At 39.2% G+C, this 21,204-nt stretch overlaps 1 protein-coding gene across 1 annotated transcript in view; it reads left to right on the forward strand.

Moving 5' to 3' along the window:
- Positions 1–21,204, forward strand: part of SCARB2 (scavenger receptor class B member 2) — a 76,406-nt gene that overhangs the window by 41,355 nt on the left and 13,847 nt on the right. The window contains exons 5-7 of the mRNA XM_007074830.2: positions 4,918–5,009; positions 14,596–14,715; positions 18,172–18,341. Coding sequence (XP_007074892.2) covers positions 4,918–5,009; positions 14,596–14,715; positions 18,172–18,341 — 382 coding nt within the window. The remainder of the gene's footprint in view (positions 1–4,917; positions 5,010–14,595; positions 14,716–18,171; positions 18,342–21,204) is intronic.

The following is a 21,204-nucleotide window of genomic DNA, read 5'->3' on the forward strand; positions in this document are numbered from 1 at the left end:
ACCGACTGAGCCACCCAGGCAGCCCTTTGTCGTATCTTAAAGTCATGTAAAACTTCATGTGGGGAGCACCACATGACCATTATGGATGTGGTCCATATTGATATATTGATATAGTTGGCAAAATAATGTTAAGTGACAGAAAGAAGAACCAAAGAAGGCAAAAAACATGAGAAGAGAATTCACAAAGGGTATGAATGTTTTTTAAGGCAGAGAGCTGAATTATTTGAAAAAAAGCGTTCAAACTCAGTGCAAAAAAAGACAAGTCTTATACTTTTTTGGGGGGGGGGGTCGTTCATCTAATTAACAAAGCTTAGCAAAAGTAACTTGGGGAATGTGAACTGATTTACCACACTATTTCCACCACTCTCCAGCTGGATGACCTTGAGCAACTTGATAATATGTATCAAAAGGCTTAAACATGTTCATGTTCTTTTCTCTAGTAATTTTACTTTTATGAGTCAGTGTAGAAAACAAAAATATTGACAAGGTTTTTAGGCATAAAGATACATAAACATTCACACAACATTATTTGCAGTAGCAAAAAATCAAAATTAAATATCCAACAATAAGAGAATAGTTCATTATTTCTACATAATGTTGAGGAGTCATTAAAGTATACCTATGAAGAACTTTTGGTAACATATAAAATATGCTAAGGAAAATGCACAATTTGTGTGTGTGTGTGTGTGTGTGTGTGTGTGTGTACATACACATACACATATATATGTATACAGGATTATATATATTCACACATATATGTACACATATATGTGTCCATGTATATATATATGTAAACATATATACATACATAATTGTGTTTATGTATAAAAATTGTGTGTATGTATATTACACATATATATCTTAGTTCTATAAACAAATCTTGTGTGGAAAAGATACTGAAAAGAAACATACCAAAATACAAATAGTATTTTCCATTGGTTAGGAAAATGATGAATAATTGACACCTTTTTATACATCTTTTCTGTATTTTCTAATGAGAATTTATTACTTTTATACTCAGAAGAATGTATTACTTCTGTAATCAGAAGAGAAATCTATTTTATTATTTTTTTTAATGTTTATTATTTTGAGAGATAGACGGAGCACAAGTGGAGGAGGGGCAGAGAGGGAGACACAGAACCTGAAGCAGGCTCCAGGCTCTGAGCTGTTAGCACAGAGCCTGACGTGGGGCTCAAACTCACGGACCACAGGATCGTGACCTGAGCTGAAGTCAGATGTTTAACCGACTGAGCTACCCTGGCACCCTGAAAAACCTATTTTAAAAAGAAAATAGAACACAAGTACATTGCATCAACTTGTTATCCCAAAATGCATCTGTGTTAATACCCAAAAATATATCTGTGAAAAACCTCCAAAGATAGCCTAGAGCAATGAAAGTAAAACAGTCTTTAGTTATTTTATTATTCTTAGTTTGTCTACAAAGTGCCTGTCACATCATATGCATTTAATAATAAACATTAAAAAATGAAAACAATTATAATAATGGTATTAGAGTGGATGCACCACAAAGGCAGCAATTTGTGTCCATTTTGTTCACTGATATACAGTGCTAGATACATGGTAGGCATTCACTAAGTGGTTGCTAATAAATGAATGAGGCCCACAGCCTGGTAAGCAGATCGGCCCGTGGAGTGTAGGGTTACATAGCTGGGCTTCAGTCCTACCTAGCTCCACCATTTGCTGGCTGAGTGATCCGGACAAGTTATTTAACTTCTCCTTGCTTCAGATTTCTCATCTATAGAATGAGGGTAAAATGGTGCATGTCTGTATTAGTTTCCCGTTGCTGCTTTTACCCATGGCCATAAATGTAGGGGCTTAAAACAGCACAAATATAATTATCATCTTCCAGTTCTAGATCTCAATAGCCATAAAATCAGGGTGTTGTCGGGGCTGTGTTCCTTCTGGAGGCTCTAAGGGAAAATCCACTTCCTTGAATTTCACAGCTTCTAGAGGCAGCCTGCCTTTTTTTGGCGGGCACCCCTTTCACCATTGCCAAACCAAAAGGGAAACATCTTCACAGTCTCTTTGTCTGACCTCTGCTTGTCATCACACCTACTGCTCTGACCTGGCCCCTTGCCTCTTTGAAAGAAAACTTGGAGTACCTGGGTCCACCCAGGTAATCCAGGACACTCTTGCCATCTCAAGATCCTTAACTTAATCACATCTGCGAAGTCCTTTTGCCATGTTAGGCAACATATTCACAGGTTCTGGGGATTAGAATGTGGACGTATTTCTGTCTACCACACTGCTTTATGTGGTGGTTCTGAGGATTTCATGAGATAATTCATACTATAACTTTAGACCAGTGCCAGGAATATTATAAATATTCGATAATTGTTAGCTCTTGTTACTTTATTATTATAGAGGAACTAGCACCCATGCTATTTCCCAGATATCAAAGCTCCAACCTCACATAAAGAATTTGTAAAGTTGTATAGATTATCTGTATGTGCCCTTAAGAAGTATAACTTAGAGAGAATATATAAGTGAAGAAAGCTTTCTTGAAAGCCCCAAGTATATATTGGGGCGCCTGGGTGGCTCAGTTGGTTAATCTTCTGACTCTTGGCTTCGGCTCAGGTCACAATCTCATGGTTCGTAGGATTAAGCCATGCTATGAGTGCAGAGCCTGCTTGGGATCCTCTCTCTCCCTCTCGCTGCCCCTCCCCTGCTCATGCGTGCACATGTGCACACTCTCTCTCTCTTTCTCTCTCAAAATAAATAAACAAACTTAAAAGAAGAAAGAGACAGGGACGCCTGGGTGGCTCGGTTGGTTGAGCATCCGACTTCGGCTCAGGTCACGATCTCGCGGTTTGTGAGTTCGAGCCCCGCGTCGGGCTCTGTGCTGACAGCTCAGAGCCTGGAGCCTGCTTCGGATTCTGTGTCTCCTCCTCTCTCTGCCCCTCCCATTCTCATGCTCTGTCTCTCAATAATAAACCAACGTTAAAAAAAACTTTTTTTTTTTTAAAGAAAGAAATAATGGGACTATATTAATACAACTTTCTTTTGTTGCAGCTAACCTACAGTAGGGTCCTGGCCCTGGACTTATGCTTTCTTATTTTTCATTATTGACATATAATTCACTTACATATAATTCACCAGTTTCAAGTGTACAATTTTGTGGTTTTTAGTATATTCACAAGGTTGTACAACCACCACCACCACTGTCAAATTTTAGAACATTTTCATCATCCTCCCCAAAAAACCACACATTTGTTAGCAGTCACTTCCATTTCTCCCCTTCCACCAGCCTTTGGCAACCACTAATCTATACTTTCTGTCTCTATGGATTTGCCTGTGAATCTATAGAATTTTTTTTAATAGTTAAAAGGTTTGTGTCTTTTTTGTTTTTGCTTTTGTAGAGAAAAGTAAGATTATTGTTTTGTTTGAAACAAAACATAAGTAACCCCCCACACCTGCCCAACCTCTCACCTGCCCCGTGGGGTGCTGAGACTGCTGGTGCTGAGCAGGAGGCCAGGCTGGCCCAGGCTGAAGGAGAAGAGCCAGAACTCTCTGTGTGAGAACTTCCTCAGAGCCCGAGAGGAAGGGCATTTGGGAATGGAGTTTGGCTTGGTTAGGCAAAAAATAAAATGAAAAAACTGAACACACATGCCTACTATTATACAAGTGGTGGCCAAGAGGTTGGAACCATTTCTGGCAATTGAACATTTCTGTAAATGGAATCATACCATATATGACCTTTGTATCTGACTTCTTCTATTTAGCATTATGTTTACAAGATTCATCTACGTTGTAGCATGTATCAGCACTTTATTCCTTTTTATGGCTGAGTAATATTCTATTATATGGATATACCACACTTTATTCATCAGTTGATGGATATTTGGGTTGTTTCTACCATGGGCTCTTATGAATAATGCTGCTCTGAACCTATGTGTACAAGTTTTTGTATGGACATTGAGATGTATATTTGGAATGGAATTCTCTTGAATATATAGGGAGGAGTGGAATTTGGGGTCATAGAATTTTGGGTTTGTGTTTAACTTTTTGAAGAACCACCAAACTACTGTCCACAGCAGCTGCATCATTTTCCATTCCCACCACCAGTGCCCAAGGGCCTCGATTTCTCCACATCCTCACCAACGCTTGTCCTTTTCCTTTATTTGTTTATGTTTTAAAAAATTTTTAGCATCATCCTGGTGGGTGTGAAATAGTACTATGGCTTTGCTTTGCATTTCTCTAGTGGCGGATGATGTTGAGCATCCTTTCGTGTACTTGCTGGCCATTTGAATATTTTCTTTGAAGAAGTGTCTCTTCAAATCCTTTGTTCATTATTTAATCGGGCTCAAACTTTTTGAAACCATAAAGTAGTAGCATGGTTAATATGGCATTTAGTCGAACAGTCACTCTATATCTTAGTTCTGCTTCAGTGTTATGTAGCGGTTAGCCTCAACTAGGTTAGTTTTGTGAAGATTAAGTTTCTCAGTTACTGTATCAACTAGGGTTCTCCAGAAAAACAGAATCAATGGGAGAGCTCTAGCTACATCTGTAGTATCTACCTATCCAAGAGATTTATATGTATTAAGGAATTGGTTTGTGCAGTTGTGGGGCAGCAGGTGGCCAGTCTGAAACCCCTAGGACAGGCTGGCAGGCTAGAAACTCAGGCAGGAATTCTACACTGCAGAACTGAGAATTCCTTTCTGTCCAGCAAACCTCAGATTTTGTTTTTAAAACCTTCAACAGATTGCATGAGTCCACCCACATTATCGTTGGTAATCTTTTACTTAGCCAATTGATTGTAAATCTTCATCATGTACAAAATATAGCACCATCTAAATTAGCGTTTGACCAAACAACTGGGTACCGTAGCCTAGACAAGTTGACACGTAAAATTAACCACCACAATTTCTTAAAATGATCGTGTTCACTTATTTTCAGAAAAATGGGACTAATGATGGAGACTATGTTTTTCTAACGGGAGAAGATAATTACCTTGACTTTACAAAGATTGTGGAATGGAATGGAAAAACGTAAGTGTAATGATTTTTACTTTTAATTATTTTTAAAATTTGAATATACTTTTTGAATATATTTAAAGTTTGAAAATTTTAAATTTAAAAAATTTTTGCTTAAATTGCACGTCTGCTTACGCGTTATTTCAAAAGAATTTTAACACTGTCATTTTTTGGGTGTCACGCTCTATAAATATGTAAAATATCTTTATAATTAGTATTTTAGAAATCAGGATTGGGGCAACACACTTTACAGATGAAATATTAGTGCTCTGTAGATTGATCTCAGCCGGGCATGAATTACAAGGGGCAACAAGTTTCACTTTCCTCGTGGTCATTGAATTGATGTGTAGCTGCAACACAGATACTTTAAAACCACTTTGGGGGCACAGGGAAGAGTTTCTCTTTTTAATTTAATTTATGATTGTGTACTGTTTATGTGTTTTTCTTTAAAGATAAAATACATTCGAGTTCACCATTATGGTATTTCAGAAATGTTTTTTTTTAACATTACTAAGAAACAAGCTATTTCTAAAAAGGAGCCGAGGCAGTTTGTAGTAAAGCCACGTATAAGACAAGATGATTTCTATAAGAGGAATTAGAAACCTCAGAGAGAAGAAGAGGGTAATTCTTTAGGGACTGAGGCAAGAGGAATTCTGTTGTTGAACATTAAATTTATATCCAAGCTTCCCAGAAAAAAACGGTGTGGAATATAGGGAAACCCTCTGTACTACCTTCACAATTTTTCTGTAAATCTCAAACTATTTTTATTTTTATATATTTTTAATGTTTATTTTTGAGAGAGAGAGGGAGAGAGAGCGAGCATGATCAGGGTGGGGGTGGAGGCAGAGAGAGAGGGAGACAAAGAATCTGAACCAGGCTCCAGACTCCGAGCTGTCAGCACAGAGCCTGACCTGGGGCTCAAATTCGTGAACCTTGAGGTCATGACCTGAGCCAAAGTCGGATGCTCAACGGACTGAGATACCCAGGCACCTCTCAAACTGTTTTTAAATAAAAAGCTTGTTTAAATTTTAAAAAGTACACATATCCATGTACATAAATGTATATTTGTGCATGTGTACACACACAGACAAACACATACACCAAAATAGATAAGATCCCTGAAAGAATATGTGAGAAACTGGGAACAGTGTTGCCCCTGGATGATCAGGCTTCTGGCCACAGGGAAATTTAGGTGTAAACAGGATATAGCTGGATTTTGTTTTAAACTCAATCTGTTGTTTTCTTCCCAATCTTTCAATAGCAGAGTGTAATCCTTTTAAATACTTAATATAATTATTGATACAATTATAATATAATGATATGTTATTTAATATATTGGACTTTTTTTCTGGTTTATGCCTATTCTACCCTCAGATTTTATGGTTCATACTTAACAGTTTTTGCTGACAAAATTGAAAGTTGTCTATTGTCTCTTCTCCTCCCAAATAGGACGGTAATGTTACCCATTTTGTAATACATTATACCCATCTTCCATGCTGTTCTTGCCTTCAACTTGTTTCATGTTCTCTGGAAGCCAAATATAAGCAGAATGTTTATCACTTTATAGTAATTAATTAAATGTACCAATGTATTTTATTAATTTTTTTCTTTTTTCTTTCTTGTGCATTTTTATTGAAATTCTACTTAGTTGACATACAATGTGAGATTAGTTTCAGGTGTAAAATGTAGTGATTCATCACTTCCCTATAACAACCTATATTGTGCACTCCTTAATCCCCATCATCTATTTTTTATTATTTTAAGTTTTTATTTGAATTCTAGTTAACATATAGTATAATATTGGTTCCAGGAGTGGAGTTTAGTGATTCATCACTTCCATATAATGCCCAGTGCTTGTCATGACAAGTGCCCTCTTTAATATCCATCGCCCATCTAGCCCATCCCCCCTCCACCTCCCTCCATCAACCGTCTGTTTGTTCTCTATAGTTTTTTCTTAAACATTTATTTATTATTTTTGTGTGAGAGAGAGAGAGAGAGAGAGCAAGCAGGGGAGGGACAGAGAGAGAGGGAGACACAGAATCTGAAGCAGGCTCCAGGCTCTGAGCTGTCAGCACAGAGCCCAACACAGGGCTCAAACTCACAAACTGTGAGATCATGACCTGAGCCAAAGTCAGATGCTTAACCAACTGAGCCACCAATGCGCCCCATGTTCTCTATAGTTAAGAGTCTCCTATGGGTTGCCTCCCTCTCTCTTATTTTTTTCCCTTCTCTTATGTTCATCTGTTTTGTTCTCTTAAATTCCACATATGAGTGAAATCATGATATTTGTCTTTCTGGGACTGACTTATTTGCTTAGCATAATACACTCTACCTCCATCCATGTTGTTGCACATGGCAAGATTTCATTCTTTCTGATGGCTGAGTAATATGCCATCATATATATGTGTATACACACACACACATACACACACACACACACACACACACACACACACACACACATCACATCACATCTTTATCCATTCATCAGTCAATGGACATTGGAGCTCTTTCCATTACTTGGCCATTGTTGGTAATGCTGTTATAAACATTGGGATGTATGTCTCCTTTCAAATCAGTATTTTTGTATCCTTTAGGTAAATATATAGTAGTGCAATTGCTGGGTCATAGGGTAGTTCCATTTTTAACTTTTTGAGGAACTTCCATATTGTTTTCCAGAGTGGCTGCACCAGTTTGCATTCCCACAAACAGTGTAAGACGGTTCCCTTTCCCCACATTGTCACCAACATGTGTTGTTTCCTGTGTTGTCCATTTTAGTCATTCTGACAGATGTGAGGTGGTATCTCATCATGGTTTTGATTTATATTTCCCTGATGATGAGTGATGGTGAGCATCTTTTCATGTGTCTGTTAGCTGTCTGGATCTCTTCTTTGGAAAAATGTCTGTTCATATCTTCTGCCCATTTCTTAACTGGATTATTTGCTTTATGGATGTTGAGCTTGATAAGTTCTTTATAGATTTTGGATACTAACCCTTTATCAGATAGGTCATTTGCAAAGATCTTCTCCCATTCAGTGGACTGCCTTTTAGTTTTGTTGACTGTTTCCTTCACTGGGCAGAAGCTTTTTGGCATAATGAAGTCCCAATAGTTCATTTTTGCTTTTGTTTCCCTTGCCTCCAGAGACATGGCTAGCAAGAAGTTGCTATGGTCAGTTTCAGATAGGTTGCTACCCATGTTCTTCCCCAGTATTTTGATTGTTTCCTGTCTCACACTTAGGTCTTTCATCCGTTTTGAATTTATTTTTGTGTATGATGTAGAAAGTTGTCCAGGTTCATTCTTCTGCATGTTGCTAACCAGTTTTCCCAACACCATTTGTTGAAGAGAATGTCTTTTTTCCATTGAATATTCTTTTCTGCTTTGTCAAAGATTAGTTGATCATATAGTTGTGCGTCTATTTCTGGGTTTTTCTGTTCTGTTCCACTTATCTATGTGTCTGTTTTTGTGCCAGTACCATACTCTCTTGATGATTATAGCTTTGTAATAAAGCTCGAAGTCAGAATTGTGATGTCTCCAGCTTTGCTTTTCTTTTTCAAGATTGCTTTGGCTATTTGGGGTCTTTTATGGTTCCATACAAATTTTAGAATTGTTTGATCTAGTTCTGTGGAAAATGCTGCTGGTATTTTCATAGGGATTGCATTAAATGTGTAGATTGCTTTGGGTAGTGTAGACATTTTAACGACATTTATTCTTCCAACCCATGAGCATGGAATGTTTTTCCATTTCTTTGTGTCATTTTCAATTTCTTTAATAAGCTTTCTATAGTTTTCCATGCACAGATCTTTTACCTCTTTGGTTAGGTTTATTCCTAGGTATCTTATGGTTTTTAGTATAATTGTAAATGGGATCAACTTCTTGATTTCTCTTTTTGTGCTGCTTCATTATTGGTGTATAGAAATGCAACAGATTTCTGTGCATTGATTTTGTATCATGTGACTGCTGAATTTCTGTATCAGTTCTAGCAGTTTTTTGGTGGAGTCTTTCAGGTTTTCTACATAGGGTATCATGTCATCTGCAAATAGTGAGAGTTTGACTTTTTCTTGCCAATTTGGATGCCTTTTGTTTCTTTTTGCTCTCTGATTTCTAAGGCTAGCACTTCCAGTACTATGTTAAATAACACTGCTGAGAGTGGACATCCCTGTCTTGTTCCTGACCTTAGAGGAAAAGCTTTCAGTTTTTCTTCATTGAGGATGGTATTAGCTATGAGTCTTTCCTACATGGCCTTTATGATGTTGAGGTATTGTTCCCTCTATCACTACTTTGCCAAAGGCTTTTTATCAAGAATAGATACTATATTTTGTCAAATGCTTTTGCTGCATCTTTTGAGAGGATCATATAGTTCTTGTCTTCTTTTATTAATGTGGTATATCATGTTGATTGATTTTTGAATATTGAATCTACCCTGCAGCCCAGGAATGAATCTCACTTGATCATGATGAATAGTTCTTTTAATGTTCAGTTGGATTCAGTTTACTAGTATCTTACTGAGAATTTTTACATCTGTGCTCATCAGGGATATTGGCCTGTAATTCTCCCTTTTAGTGGAGAATTCTCCCTTCGTCCTGGTTTTGGAATCAAGGTAATGCTGGCCTCATAGAATGAGTTTGGAAATTTTCCTTCCATTTATATTTTTTGAAACAGTTTGATTTCACTCTTTTTTAAATGTTTGGTAGAATTCCCCTGGAAAGCCATATGGCCCTGGACTTTTGTTTGTTGGGAGATTTTTTTATTTGATTCAGTTTCTTTGCTGGTGATCAATTTGTTCAGATTTTCTATTTCTTCTTGTTGTATCTTTGCTCATTTATGTGTTTATTGGAGTTTCTCCATTTTTTTTCCATATTGCCCAGTTTGTTGGCATATCGTTTTTCATAATATTCTCTTATAATTGTGTTTCTATGGTGTTGGTTGTGAGGTCTCCTCCTTCATTCATGATTTTATTTATTTAGGTCCTTTCTGTTTTCTTTTTGATAAGTATGGCTAGGGGTTTATTGATTTTATTAATTCTTTGCAAGAGCCAGCTCTTAGTTTTGTTGATCTGTTCTAATGTGTTTTTTGTTTGTTTGTTTGTTTGTTTGTCTATCATTTATTTCTGCTCAAATCTTTATTATTTCCCTTCTTCTGCTGCCTTTAGGCTTTATTTGCAGTTTCTTTTCTGGCTCCTTTAAGTGTAAAGTTAGGTTGTATATTTGAGACTTTTCTTGTTTCTTGATAGGCCTGTATTGCTATATACTTCCCTCCTATGACAGCTTTTACTACATCCCAGAGATTTTGGACTGTCATGTTTTCATTTTCATTTGCTTCCATGTATTTTAAAGTTTCTTCTTTAATTTCCTGGTTAACCCATTCATTCTTTTTTGTTTTAATGTTTATTTTTTCATTTTAGAAAAAAATAGAGGGAGATGCAGAGAGAAAGGGAAACAGAATCCCAAGCAGGCTCCACATTGTCAGTGCAGAGCCCAGTGAGGGGCTTGAAGCCACAAACTGCAAGATCATGATCCAAGCCGAAATCAAGCACTGGACACTCAACTGACTGAGCCACCCAGTCATTCTTTAGTAGAATGTTCTTTAACCTCCATGTATTATGGTCTCTCCAAATTTTTTCTTGTGGTTGACTTCAAGTTTCATAGCCTTGTGGTCTGAAAATATGCATGGTATGATCTCAGTCTTTTTGTACTAGTTGAGGCCTGATTTGTGACCCAGTATGTAATCTATTCTGGAGAATGTTGCATGTGCACTCGAAAATAATGTGTATTCTGCTGCTTTAGGATGAAATGTTCTAAATATATCTGTTAAGTCCATCTGTTGTGTCACTCAAAGCCATTGTTTCCTTGTTGATTTTCTGCTTAGATGATCTGTCCCTGCTGTAAGTGGGGTATTAAAAATTCCCTACCATTATTGTACTGTTATCAATGAGTTTCTTTGTGTTTTTTTTGATTGATGTATATATCTGCATATTTCCAAGTTGGGGCATAAATATTTATGATTGTTAGATCTTCTTGTTGGGTAGGCCCCTTTATTATGATATAGTGTCCTTCATTTCTTGTTACACTCTTTGGTTTAAAATCTAGTTGGTCTGATACAGGTATGGCTACTCTGGCTTTCTTTGGACATCCATTAGCATGATAACTGGTTTTTTATTCCCTCACTTTCAATCTGGAGGTGTCTTTATGTCTAAACTTGGTCTCTCGTAGGAAGCATTTAGATGGGTCTTGGTTTTTGTTTTTTGGTTTTTGTTTCTGTTTTTTTAATCCATCTGATGCCCATGTCGTTTGATTGGAACATTTAGTCCATTTACATTCAGAGTAATTATTGATAAATAAGAATTTAGTACCATTGTGTTACCTCTAAAGTCACTGTTGCTAGAGATTTTCTCTGTTCCTTTCTAGTCTTTGTTGCTTTTGGCCTTTCTTTCCTACTCAATGAGTCCCCTTTACTATTTATTGCAGGGCTGGTTTAGTGGTCATGAACTTCTTTAGTTTTTGTTTGTCTGAGAAACTCTTTATCTGTCCTTCTATTCTGAATGACAGCCTTGCTGGATAAAGGATTCTTGGCTGCATATTTTTCCCAGTCAGCACATTGAATATATCATGCCACTCCCTTCTGGCTTGTCAAGTTTCTGTGGAGAGATCTGTTGCTAACCTTATTTGTCTTCCCTTATAGGTTAGGGATTTATTTTCCCTTACTGCTTTCAGGATTTTTTGCTCATCTCCATATTTTGCAAATTTTACTGTGATGTGTCCTGGTGTTGGCCTGCTTTTGTTGATTTTGATGGGAGTTCTCTGTACCTTTTGGATTTGGATGTCTGTTTCCTTCCCCAAATGAGGGAACTTTTTGGCTATAATTCACTCGAATAAACCTTCTGCCCTCTTTCCCTTCTCTTCTTCTGAGACTAATATGATACAAATGTTATTATGCTTTATGGAGTCACTGAATTCCCTAAGTCTACATTTGTGATCCAATATTTTTCTTTCCCTCTATTTTTCAGCTTCATTATTTTCTATAACTTTATCCTCTATATCACTTAATCTGCTTCTTCCATCTTTGTGGTCATTACATCCAGTTGGTTTTGCATCTCAGTTATAGCATTTTTTATTTCAGCCTGACTAGTTTTTAGGTCTTATGTCTCTGTGGTAAGGAACTCTCCCTGGTATCTTCTGTACTTTTCTCATACTTTTCTATACTTCTTGTTCTTTCTTTTGGAATGAATTCCTCCATCTTGGCATTTTGTCTAGGTGTCTGTCTTCTGTGTATTAGGAAAACCTGTTATGTTTCCCACTCCTGACAGTAATGTCTGTATTATTTTTTTTAATGAATTTTAAGGTCAGATTGGCTTCCATACAACACCCGGTGCTCATCCCAATAGGTGCCCTCCTCGATGCCCATCACCCACTTTCCCCTCTCTCCCACCCCCATCAATCCTCAGTTTATTCTCAGTTTTTAAGAGTCTCTTATGATTTGGCTCAAGTAATGTCTATATTAAAAAGACATTCTATTCTGCCTAGTGCCTGATGCTTCAGAAAATGTTTCTGGTGTATGTTGTGTGTTATCTGCTGTTGTGTTTTGGCAGCTCTTTCCCTCAGATCAGTCTTCTGCAGAATTTCTCCTTGCAGAATGGGGATTGTTTGGATCTTGTCCACTGTGTGGCAAGTTTTAATTAGTGTATTTTGGTCTGCTTGTCAAGAGGCTAGATCCTATATCCCCTAGACTGAAACTCTGCAGCACTCTGTGGTCAGTAGACCTGGTGGGTGCAAGGGGTTTGTGCTAGTCTCCTGGGGGAGGAGCCTACTGCTGCTCTCGCTCTCAGTGACACTTGTCCTAGTAAAACACAAAACAAAGCAAAACAAACCAAAAACATCTGCAGAGTGCAGTGGAGCAGGGCTTAGTATATGAGGCTCAAGCCTCTACTGTGGGCATTGTGCCTCTGTCTGAAGTCTGTCTGTGCTGATGGGTGCAGTGAAAAATGGCGTCAGCCAGCTCTCATCCCTGGAGAGGGGAGTTCATGCCTGCTGCTCTTCAGGAAGCCCTCACGGAAGAGCAAACAATCTCTCCCTCATTTGTCCCAGGCTTCCCTCAGATCCCTGCTTCACCCTGTCTGTGTCCCAGCCATCTGCCCACATGGCAGCACAGTGCTCCGGTGTGCCTGCTGGGTTTCAAAACTCCCAAGTTTTAGGGACCCAGAGTGGCATGGACCCACACTAATCCTCTGGGAGAGGGTCTCACTGTACTGTGGCTGGTGCCGGTTTGTCCCAGAAGGGCAGTCACTTGAAGGCATGGGGGTTGGAGTTTATGGTAAAGCGCAGCAAAAAGTCAGTGTCTCAGTTATCTGCCCTCAGCAGGCACCTCTGCTCCTCTGCTAATGAATGGGGCAGCTCAGTGGAGCCCACCGGCTCTTTTGTCCAGGAAGGGGAACTGTCTCTCCCAGTGTGACCCAGGGGGTCCTCAGAGCACACTGTCTGTTCCCGGGCCTCTGCCTTCCTTCCCCACAGGAGCACCTCTACATCCACCAGTTTCCATCCCCGGGGTGACACAGACCTCTGAAACTTCAGACTTTGGGCTCCACTGCTTATAAAATCTTGCAGTTATCAGCCCCCTCATTGTCCCCATCAATGGTCTTGGGGAAGTGTTTTTCTTGTGCAATGCCCTGCATGCTGTGTTGTCTCTCTCCCTCTCTCTCTCTCTCTCTTTCCCTCTCTTTCCCTCTCTCTCTCTCTCTCTCTCTCTCTCTCTCTCTCTCTCTCTGATCAGAGCTCCCTCCCCTCTGCAGCACCAGTGACTCTTTTCTCCCCCAGATCACATCTCCACACCTCCTACCTTCCACAATGTGGCCTCTTTTCTCCCTATAGTTGTGCACTTTGTTCTCTCAGTCTCAGATGGATTTCCTGGGTGTTCACAATGATTTGGTATTTATCTAGCTGTGTTTGAGGGAGGCGGCAACTATAAGGTGCTCCTACTACTCTGCCATCTTAATGCCTTCCTTAAGAGCTGAACATACCTGTCCTGAGGTCGCCTGTCAGTGAGCTAGCTCTGAACAAGGCTATTGTTCATGCTAAATTGAATCAATGTTTTAAGAAAATGGGTGTTTTAAGCCTCTGCATCAGATACTCTTTTTTGAAGGAAGGGAAGAGGATGTTTCTGGATGTTGCCTCTATCAGAACTGATTTGGGGATCAGGTGCCTACTATTCCCCCTCTTGATCCAGTCCCTAACCAGCACCCCCCTTGTTTCTGTGTATGAATAAGATACTGTGGGTAGCTGGCTCCCAATTAAGGCTTAAAAAGTCCTGACCATCTGAAAAAAACTCTCAAGTCAAATTTGATCATCTTGGGGCACCTGGGTGGCTCAGTCAGTTAAGTGCTGGACTTTGGCTCAGATCATGATCTCACAGTTCATGGGGTCAAGCCCCGCATCGAACTCTATGCTGACAGCTCTGAACCTGGAGCCTACTTCAGATTCTGTGTCTCCCTCTCTCTCTGCCCCTTCTCAGCTCATTCTCTCTCTCTCTCTCTCTCTCAAAAATAAATAAACATTAAAAAAATTTAAAAATTTGGTCATCTTGACCCTTTCTTGTGCGTATCAATTCCAGGTCACTTGACTGGTGGACAACGGACAAGTGCAATATGATTAATGGAACAGACGGAGATTCTTTTCACCCGTTAATAAACAAAGATGAAATTCTTTATGTCTTCCCATCTGAGTTTTGCAGGTAAGGACTTTATAAATAGGTTATTTGGCTACAAAACCCCTCAAAATGTGAGGAATATATGCAGCTACCCTTAACAGGCATGGCCATTTGTGCTTAATCAGTGATAAATGCTGATGGCATATTGAGAGACAGTGTGGTATAGTGGTTCACAGGCTCCAGAGCCTGACTGCATTGGCTGGTTTGAATACCAGCTCCAACACTTACAGCTCAGTGACCTTGGGAAAGTTATTCAACCACTCTGTGCCTCACTTTCCTCATTGGTAAAAGAAGGATAGCTGTCTACCTTAGGAGTTGTTATATGAGGACAAATGAGTTACAGTTAGTAGAGCACTTAGCCCAGGGCATGTCAGAGAGTAAACAATGTTAAGTGATGGCTCTGAGTTGTTATGATATGCTCTGTCAAGCATGAAACTTGACCTGGTCTTCTTCCAGTCAACAGGTAACCTCTGTATAGAAGATAAATAAATCAAACTGCTGTCCCTATTTCAGAGTTTATAGGTATTAGCTATCACCTTCCCTTAGATCATTCCTGCTCTCACTTGCCCCGTAAGCTCTCTCTCTCTCTCTCTCCACCTGGTCCTTCATGATTATGGCTCCTATTTGGGAAGAAGGCATCCTGCTCTCCACCCTGATTCCCATTCCCCCCATCACCATTGCCCTTTCTCCGCCCTTCACCCTCAAACTACCCAAATGAATGTCTGACTCATATAGTCTCCATATCCTCCCCACTCACCCAAGCCAGGCTTTTTATGAAACTTCTCAAATTCCCAAGTGACCTAGCTGCATTTGACGCTGTTGATTCAATATTATCAAGAATTGCTGTTCTGGTGGTGTTTCATAGCTTACATAATTGCACCACCTACCCAGCCAGCCCTGCCAGAAATATTGTCGATACTATAAATCTCCTTCCTCTCCTGCATAGAATCTGCTACCAGGTGCTGGGATGCCTTCTCAGAAATAGCTCTTGTATTGGCCCCCACCTGTCCGTCCCTGCTGCCTGTGCCATGGTTCACACCCTTCCAGCTCTCCCACAGAAATACCACAGCCCCCCTCTAGCTGGCTGCCCTTGTCCATACATATTTGTGGGAGGACTGAAGGAACAGAAAATGCATTTGAATGCAGTGAGTGAAATAAGACAAACTAGAAAGGTAGTAGGAGGCTCGTTAAAAGATTTGGCACAAGTCAGAGTGGCCAAAATGAAGAAATCAGGAGACTATAGATGCTGGAGAGGATGTGGAGAAACAGGAACCCTCTTGCACTGTTGGTGGGAATGCAAATTGGTGCAGCCGCTCTGGAAAACAGTATGGAGGTTCCTCAGAAAATTAAAAATAGACCTACCCTATGACCCAGCAATAGCACTGCTAGGAATTTATCCAAGGGATACAGGAGTACTGATGCATAGGGGCACCTGTACCCCAATGTTTATAGCGGCACTCTCAACAATAGCCAAATTATGGAAAGAGCCTAAATGTCCATCAACTGATGAATGGATAAAGAAATTGTGGTTTATATACACAATGGAATACTACGTGGCAATGAGAAAAAATGAAATATGGCCTTTTGTAGCAACATGGATGGAACTGGAGAGTGTGATGCTAAGTGAAATAAGCCATACAGAGAAAGACAGATACCATATGGTTTCACTCTTATGTGGATCCTGAGAAACATAACAGAAACCCATGGGGGAGGGGAAGGAAAAAAAAAAAAAAAAAAAAAGAGGTTAGAGTGGGAGAGAGCCAAAGCATTAGAGACTGTTAAAAACTGAGAACAAACTGAGGGTTGATGGGGGGTGGGAGGGAGGGCAGGGTGGGAGGGAGGGCAGGGTGGGTGATGGGTATTGAGGAGGGCACCTTTTGGGATGAGCACTGGGTGTTGTATGGAAACCAATTTGACAGTAAATTTCATATATTAAAAAATAAAAAAATAAAAAAATAAAAAAAAAAAAAAGATTTGGCACAGAGGAAACACATTCTTATCTGGCATAACCACTTTTGAAGGGCCATTTGGTAATTATTAGTAAAGCCAAAGACATGCAAACTCCATGGTGCTTCACTCTTCTCCTACATAAGCTCGCTGGCCTGAAGAACCCTTGTATAGACGTGTAAGGAGGCATACACAGAAAAGTCCATTGCATCACACTCTTAGTAGTGAAAAATTGGAAGCAATCTAAGTCTCTATAAAAAGAATATAAACAAATTGTGTATTCATATGATGTAATATCATGTAAGATTTAAAATGTAAGAATCAGACTATGTAATATTATAAATCTCAATAATGAGATATTATATCAATATTATAAATCTCACTGATGTTGAATGAAAAAGCAAATTACAGGAAAAGAACACGGTGTACTGTGTATAGAACACATAAAAGTAGCAGACGATGCCACATGTTGTTTATGAATGTGCACGTTTGTGAAAGGATGAACACCGGCAAGGGAGGGATGAACCCCAAGTTCAGGACAGTGGCTACCTCTGGGGATGCAGAGGACTGGAATCAGGAGGACTGGAATCAGGAGTGTTATACAGACGGCTGCAGTTATAGCCATAATATGTTTTTTATTTACCTGGCTAGTATTTGTTGTAAAAGGTATTTATTATAATACTTTCTCTATTTTTCCGTTTGCCTAAAATATTTTATTTAGGAAATGCTATAGGGGTGGGATGTGACTGGGAGGCAGCTCCCATGTTGTCCCAAACCCTGCGAGACATATCCCACCTCTGGTTCAAAGATGAAAAAGCCAGACCCAGAAAGCAATTCCTTTGGGCTTCAGATGAAGGACCACTTGAGACAGTGTCTGTGAGAGTGCTCTGTCACTCAGGCGCTATGCAAATACAAGGGTGGTTAGTATTATGTGCGATCACTGACGCTCAGTAAGGACTCACGACAAAATTAAGTTGAACTCCGTTGAAATAAATGGCTGAAATAATAAACATTGAAATGAATTCCAGAATATGGACACTATTTTTATTTGAGGTAAATGGGTATCAGTATACATTCAAATCAAAGATCTATCTAATGGGGCACTTTTCAAGTGCTTACAAAATCTACCCAGCCGAGCCCTTTGTGACCTTTTCTGCTTTTGTTTTGCCTCTGCCCTTGCTTCTGCTTCATCCACGCTGGCACGTGTCCATGCTGGTCTAGATGACTCTTTTATTTCTTTCGATGTGAGGCTCCATCCTAAATGTCATCTTAATATCCTACCACACATTTTTTTTTTCTTGGCCTTGTTTGGCTGTTACTACAGTTGCTACCTCTTAAACAAATTTCGTTATGATTCACCGTCTGCACTGAGTGGGTTGAGTTCCTTTCAAACTTTCTTTTGTAGCTTCGTTTACCGCTTTACCCTGTAAGCTTTAACCATGTTGTACCTGAGAATGGTTGTTAACTTACTGGTTCGGGGCCAGTTACACTGACCAGAGCGCACACTGACTTTTCATTCTTCCTTCCTAACAGATCAGTGTATATAACCTTCAGTGACTTTGAGAGTGTGCAGGGACTGCCTGCTTTTCGGTATAAGGTGCCTGGAGAAGTACTAGCCAATACCTCGGACAATGCCGGCTTCTGTATACCTAAAGGAAACTGCCTGGGCTCAGGAGTTTTGAATATCAGCATCTGCAAGAATGGTAAGAGCTCAGAGAAGGGACATACTTATGAGTGTCTAGAATGAAGGGTTAGTGTTCTTCAATAAAATAATGTTGTCAGCCCAAACGAAAGAGTGATTCTGGCTTTTCAAGAATAATATTTCACAATATGGCTATAGAATGGTAAAAAAAGAAAAAAATTACTGGCTTTTCTGTAATGCTTGTTTTTTTTTTTTTCAATTAAGGTTTAATTGACATGTAACATTTTATTAGTTTCAGTATACAATGCAACAATTCAATATTTGTACGTATTATAAAATGATCACTGCAGGGATGCCTGGGTGGCTCAGTCAGTTAAGTGTCGACTCTTTATTTCGGCTCAGGTCATGATCTCACGGTTTGTGAGTTTGAGCCCCACGTTGGTCTCTGTACTGACAGCTCAGAGCCTGGAGCCTTCTTCGGATTCTGTATCTCCCTCTCTCTCTCTGCCCCTCCCCCACTTATGCTCTGTATCTATCTCTCTCAAAAATCAATAAACATTAAAAAAAAATTTTTAAGTCTATTTTGTCTGATGTAATTATAGCTACCCCAGCTTTCTTTTGATTTCCAGTTGCTTGGAACATCTTTTTTCTTCCCTTTACTTTCAGTCTGTGTGTGTCCTTGCATCTGAAGTGAGTCTCTTTAAGCAGCATATGGATGGGTCTTACATTTTTAGCCATTCAGCCACTCTGTCTTTTAATTGAAGAGTTTAGTCCATTTACATTTAAAGCAATTATTGCTAAGTATAGACTTATTGGCATTTTGTTCATTATTTTCTGGCAGTTTTGTAGTTCCTCTGTTCCTTTCTTCTTTCTCTTGTGTAATGCTTCATATTTCTAGAATGCCCTGTTGTGTTCTTTCTGCGCAGTAGTTTAGAAGTCCTTTTTTTTTTTTAATGTTTATTTTTAAGAGAGAGAGAAAGAGGGAGCATGAGCAGGGGAGGGTCAGAGAGAAAGACACAGAATCCGAAGCAGGCTCCAGGCTCCAAACTGTCAGCACAGAGCCTAACACAGAACTCAAACTCATGAACCGCGAGATCATGACCTGAGCTGAAGTCAGATGCTTAACCGACTGAGCCAGCCGGTCACCCCTAGAAGTCTTAATAGTGATAATGGCTCATGTTCACTGAGCACTTACACAAATCACTGTTCACTAGTCATTGTTCTAAATGGTTTACATATTTACATTTAGTTAATACATGTAAAGCACGAACTGATTATCATTAACAAAAGCCTTTTCTTCATCTTAAAAACTAACTTTAACAATCATATGTTGCAAAATTATTCACAATATTCTTACTAGATTGGCATCCAGAGGCCTCTTTTTATAATTGTGGAAACCAGAGCTCAGACAGGGAAGATGATTTTTATAAAATTCTTATTTCTGAGAAAATCCCTACTAGAACTTAGGGACTTCTCCTGTTGCTACTGTGATACTTCTTAGGCTACAATCCTCTTTAAAGTTTCTTTGGAGAAATTTTGTAACCCCTTTCTCCTGAATAAAGTTGTCTTTATCTCCTAAATAAAGTAATGTGCTAATTTTTTCCCCTCTTACCTAATTTTCTTGAAAAATCTCCTTTTGGGGTAAGTCTTCAGTCAGCAGTATACCTCACTGTCTTTGTCTGATAGAGCAGTGGCTTCAAAACCTGGCCTTGCATGAAGATTATCTGGAGGGTTCTTAAAAATATATGTCCCAGGGCCCACATACTAGGCCCCAGAACCTGTATTTTTAACATGAGCTCCAGGTGATTCTCATAAAGATGGTGCCTAGGCAGTTGGGAACCACTGTGCGGGGACAGTGGAGATAAGACCAAAGGCAAATGGGAACAAGTGCCTGCTTCTGCCCTCTCCTGCTTTCTTACTGGGGGAATGGCCCTGAAATAGCGCCCTGCCCACTTAGTCCATGTGCCTCTGGCTCAAGGCGCAAATGCAGACGTATTTTTTCTCATTGTTTCGTTAACATTCTGCTTCCTCAAGAAGTTGATGTTAGAGTCAACAAAGATTCTACTTGGCAACACTCAACAACTACAGTCCATTTCTCTTGCGTCTTATGTATTCCCAGATGTGGACGGAAAAGTTAAACTCTCTAGAATTATCCTCAAGGGTTTTTAATCCCCCCGGACAACATTTTGGATTGTGGGATGAGGGAGTGCTCTGGAGTCAGTAGATCTGGGTTTGATTCAGATTCTGTTTGTTAGCATGTTAGCCAAGGTGATTAAGGAGGATTCTAGACTTCAGTCTTCTAATCTGTAATATGGGGGTGATGATAACTTCCTTGGAAAGCTGAGGGAAGGTTAGACATAATGTATACAAAACACCCAAGACGGTGTCTGGCCCTTACTGAATTCTTAATAAATCTTTGAAAATACATTTTAAAGATCATTGTAGGTCACAAAGAAGGAAACTATGGCTTTGTGAAACTGTTTAGTGAACAGTTTCTTCCTAAACAAAACACATGGATGTGACAGATGATATGTATCTTGAGCCATGGCTAGTAGATATGTAAGCAAATCTAAATTACTTGGCAATAAGTTAACTTCTCCAAATATATGTTTCCATGGCAGCAATTATTGGATCCCTCTCTCTTCTTCAATAGCGTAATCTACAGTAGGTTTCCTTTAATAACTTGTTTTCCTGTTTGTGCCTTTTTTTAAAAAAATCTTATTGAAATATATATGACATACTGCATTACATTAGTTTCAGGTGCACAACATAGTCATTTGACAATTCTGTACGTTAATGTTCCCCACAACAAGTATAGTCACCGTCTGTCACTATACAAGGTTATTACAATATTATTGACTATAATCCCTATGCTGTACTATTGATCTCTGTGACTTATTTATTTTATAACTGGAAGTTTGTAC

This window comes from Panthera tigris, chromosome B1 (assembly GCF_018350195.1).
Source record: "Panthera tigris isolate Pti1 chromosome B1, P.tigris_Pti1_mat1.1, whole genome shotgun sequence".
Taxonomy (NCBI): domain Eukaryota; kingdom Metazoa; phylum Chordata; class Mammalia; order Carnivora; family Felidae; genus Panthera; species Panthera tigris.